The sequence below is a fragment of the Poecilia formosa genome, unplaced genomic scaffold (genome assembly GCF_000485575.1).
Source record: "Poecilia formosa unplaced genomic scaffold, Poecilia_formosa-5.1.2 Scaffold21, whole genome shotgun sequence".
In the NCBI taxonomy this organism is placed as follows: domain Eukaryota; kingdom Metazoa; phylum Chordata; class Actinopteri; order Cyprinodontiformes; family Poeciliidae; genus Poecilia; species Poecilia formosa.
The window spans coordinates 357,474-360,481 of record NW_006799960.1 but is presented as its reverse complement, the minus strand read 5'-3'; the positions used below and the strand labels follow the sequence as shown (position 1 = coordinate 360,481).

At 38.9% G+C, this 3,008-nt stretch overlaps 1 protein-coding gene across 1 annotated transcript in view; it reads left to right on the top strand.

Annotated features, from left to right (window-relative positions):
- The window catches only part of LOC103135009 (low affinity immunoglobulin epsilon Fc receptor-like), a 6,509-nt gene extending 4,780 nt beyond the window's left edge, over positions 1-1,729 (top strand). Inside the window, exons 2-3 of the mRNA XM_007547546.2 lie at positions 685-719; positions 1,093-1,729. Coding sequence (XP_007547608.2) covers positions 685-719; positions 1,093-1,729 — 672 coding nt within the window. The remainder of the gene's footprint in view (positions 1-684; positions 720-1,092) is intronic.
- Positions 1,730-3,008: the final 1,279 nt, after the last annotated feature.

The following is a 3,008-nucleotide window of genomic DNA, read 5'->3' as shown; positions in this document are numbered from 1 at the left end:
CCTGGCCTTAATGTTTTCCCAAGAATAACTGAGAAGGTGAACTTCAAGTGCTTTTCCTCTTGCACTCATAGTCTTTTGGAAGATTCCTCTCTTCCATAGTAAACCAATTCCGGTTTGTTGTATCTTTGCCTAAATGATGAAAACTGAGTTTCTATTTCATGCCAAGTATTTTTTGAAATGTTGTTTAAAAATATTATGCTATCCCTGGCACGATTTGAACCCGGAACCTTCTCGCTCCAGCGTAACAATACTAAACCCTGAATTACTCCTCAGCCCTAAATAGATAACAATACAAAACAAATGTTAATCTAATTGCCCACATTGAGCTGTTCTCAGCAGAAGCTGTCTTGTAAAACATCAGCAATGGCACAAACAGAATATCAGTAACTAAAATAGCTCATTAACTGTTTGACACTGACTTCCACAGTAGGTGTTATTTTTCTTTCAAAGAACATACGTTAAAACTCTGTATGCAACTTACTGTGTTTTTCTGACTGTGTCACCGTCTCTCGAATCAATATTTCAGACATAATTTCCAGCACCATTGCCGACACACACAATAAGACATATCGTAGTTGTAACAGTGGACTGAACAAGTTAAAACGGGAGAAGGACATTTAACTTTGCAACTATATTTGCAAGCTTAGTACACAAGCACACTGATGGTTTTGCACTGTATTGCAGACAAAAGTTATGAGCTGTAACACAAAGGACAAACTGTAGACATGTCTTTAACATTTTTGGAAAACAGGTGAATGTCAGAGCAAAATGGGAACATCCCCAATTAATGAGACAATCTCTCAATGTAGACAGCAAAAGCTTCACAAGATAATCTACTTTGGTCAAAAGTTAAAAAGCTTCTTTTCTTTTTCTCAGATATACTGTAACACAAAAGATCTATGTTCTATTATCCTACTATAATTTCTTAATTGTAACATGACTAAAGTCACATGATTCTGAGATTGTATTGTGTTGTTATATAAAACAAAATCGTATTACATACATTCTCAGAATTTCTAGGTTAACTGCAATCAGGCATGCAATCAGGGTGCTGAGCCATGGAGTCATCTATTTATTAACCAATCACATTAGATCAGTAGCACAGACGCCCATTCAGAAGGATATAAAAGCAAGCAGTCTGTACTCTGCCTCTCCAGAATCTTCTCAAGCATTGATGACTGCAGATAAACCCTTTCAAGATTATAAAACCTCCCAGACTAAGACTCTTCAGAACTACAACATGTTGCCGCTCGTTTTCCTGTTTGCTTTGGGTCTGGGTGCTGTACCTCCTTCTGACAGAGAGGAAGTAGAACTGGTGCGTGGCGGCTGTCCCATGTTCTGGTACAGCTTCAATGGCCGCTGCTACAAGTATGTTGCTTCACACATGACCTGGGCTGATGCGGAGCTCCACTGTTTATCAGAGGGAGGAAACTTAGTGTCCATCCACAGTCTGGAGGAACACAATTTTGTGAATAACCTGATCAAGAACTTTGATCCTACTCGAGATTTCACCTGGATTGGACTCGCTGATGTTCATAAGGAAGGAGCGTGGATGTGGTCCGACGGGTCCAATTATGAATTCTCCCTTTGGGGTCATGGTGAGCCTAACAATGCTGGAGGACAAGAACACTGTGGCCACACCAATATTTCTCCGGACTATTACTGGAATGATCATTTGTGCTCACGTGTAAAAACTTTTGTTTGTGCGTCTCGTATAATTTGCCCTTAGCCACAGAGAAGCTGTCTCATTTCACTCTGTGACTTTAAATGTTCCAGTGTGATAAAAAATACTTGTAAGAGGTTTATGCATTAAAAATATTTTATATTTCTCAGGGTGAATTTTTTTCTCAGTGTATAATTTCAAGGTTTAATTTTCGAAATAAGAGTTGCTTAGAAATGAAAAGAAAATAAGAAATATCACAAAAGAAGTACCGGGTACAAGTGAGGTGTGCAGGATTAGGTTGGCATTATATCTTTCCTAAGGACTATTAACCTCTTAATTTAACAACAGTGTTCATCTGGACAACGGACTGGACTGGAGACGTAACAGTGAAGCTGTCAAAAAGAAGGGACAGAGCAGACTATGCTTCTTGAGGAAGCTAACATCCTTCAATGTTTGCACCAAAACGCTGAAGATCTGCTATAAGTCTGTTGTTGAGAGTGTCATCCCTTCTGCCATCATTTGTTGGGGCAGCAGCATCAGAGCCAGGGACTTAAAAAGGCTCAACAGCCTGATAAAGAAGGCTGGTTCTGTTCTGAGGACGTCTGTGGAACCTCTGGAGAAGATGATGCAAAGAAGGATTCTTCTTAGGATCAAGAAAATGATGGTCAACCCTGACCATCCTCTTTGTGTTACTATCTTAGGAAGGCAGAGTATCTTCAGTCAGAGGCTTCTTCAGATTTACTGTAATACTGCTACAAGAGATCTTTCCTGCCAACAGCCATCACCATGAACAATAACTATTTGAAGAATTAATGAGTTACAGCAACATCTATTAATTAATAAAGTATTCTTGAATCGGATTAAATTAAGACTGGATCTTGGATTTTAGGTTGTTTTTTGTTCCTTTGATTTTCATAAGCTGTTTGTTTATTAAGCTTCTGTTGAGTTTTATTTTTAATTTTGTCATTTAATACATACACAACCAAAGTCATTTTGATTGTTGAGCAAAACATTATTTTGATTTTAAAACCTTTGTTTTAAAATCACCGTTCCACTATTGTCTGTTGTGCTGTTGATAAAAAAAAGTCTCCCCAAGCCAAGTTCTTGAGCTGGATTTCTACCCCAGCCTGCATCTGACCTTAAGTGAAAATCCACATATTCATGCTTCCATTTTAGCTTTCAAGATGAAGCCAAGATGCACCCCTACATCCCAAAAAAAGCCCTTGAAGCAGTGTTGTGTTCAAGACCACCTAACCTGAGACCAAGACAAGACCAAGACCAGAGTGTATCGAGACCGAGACAAGACCAAGACTTTTGGGGTCCGAGACCAAGTCAAGACCAAGAC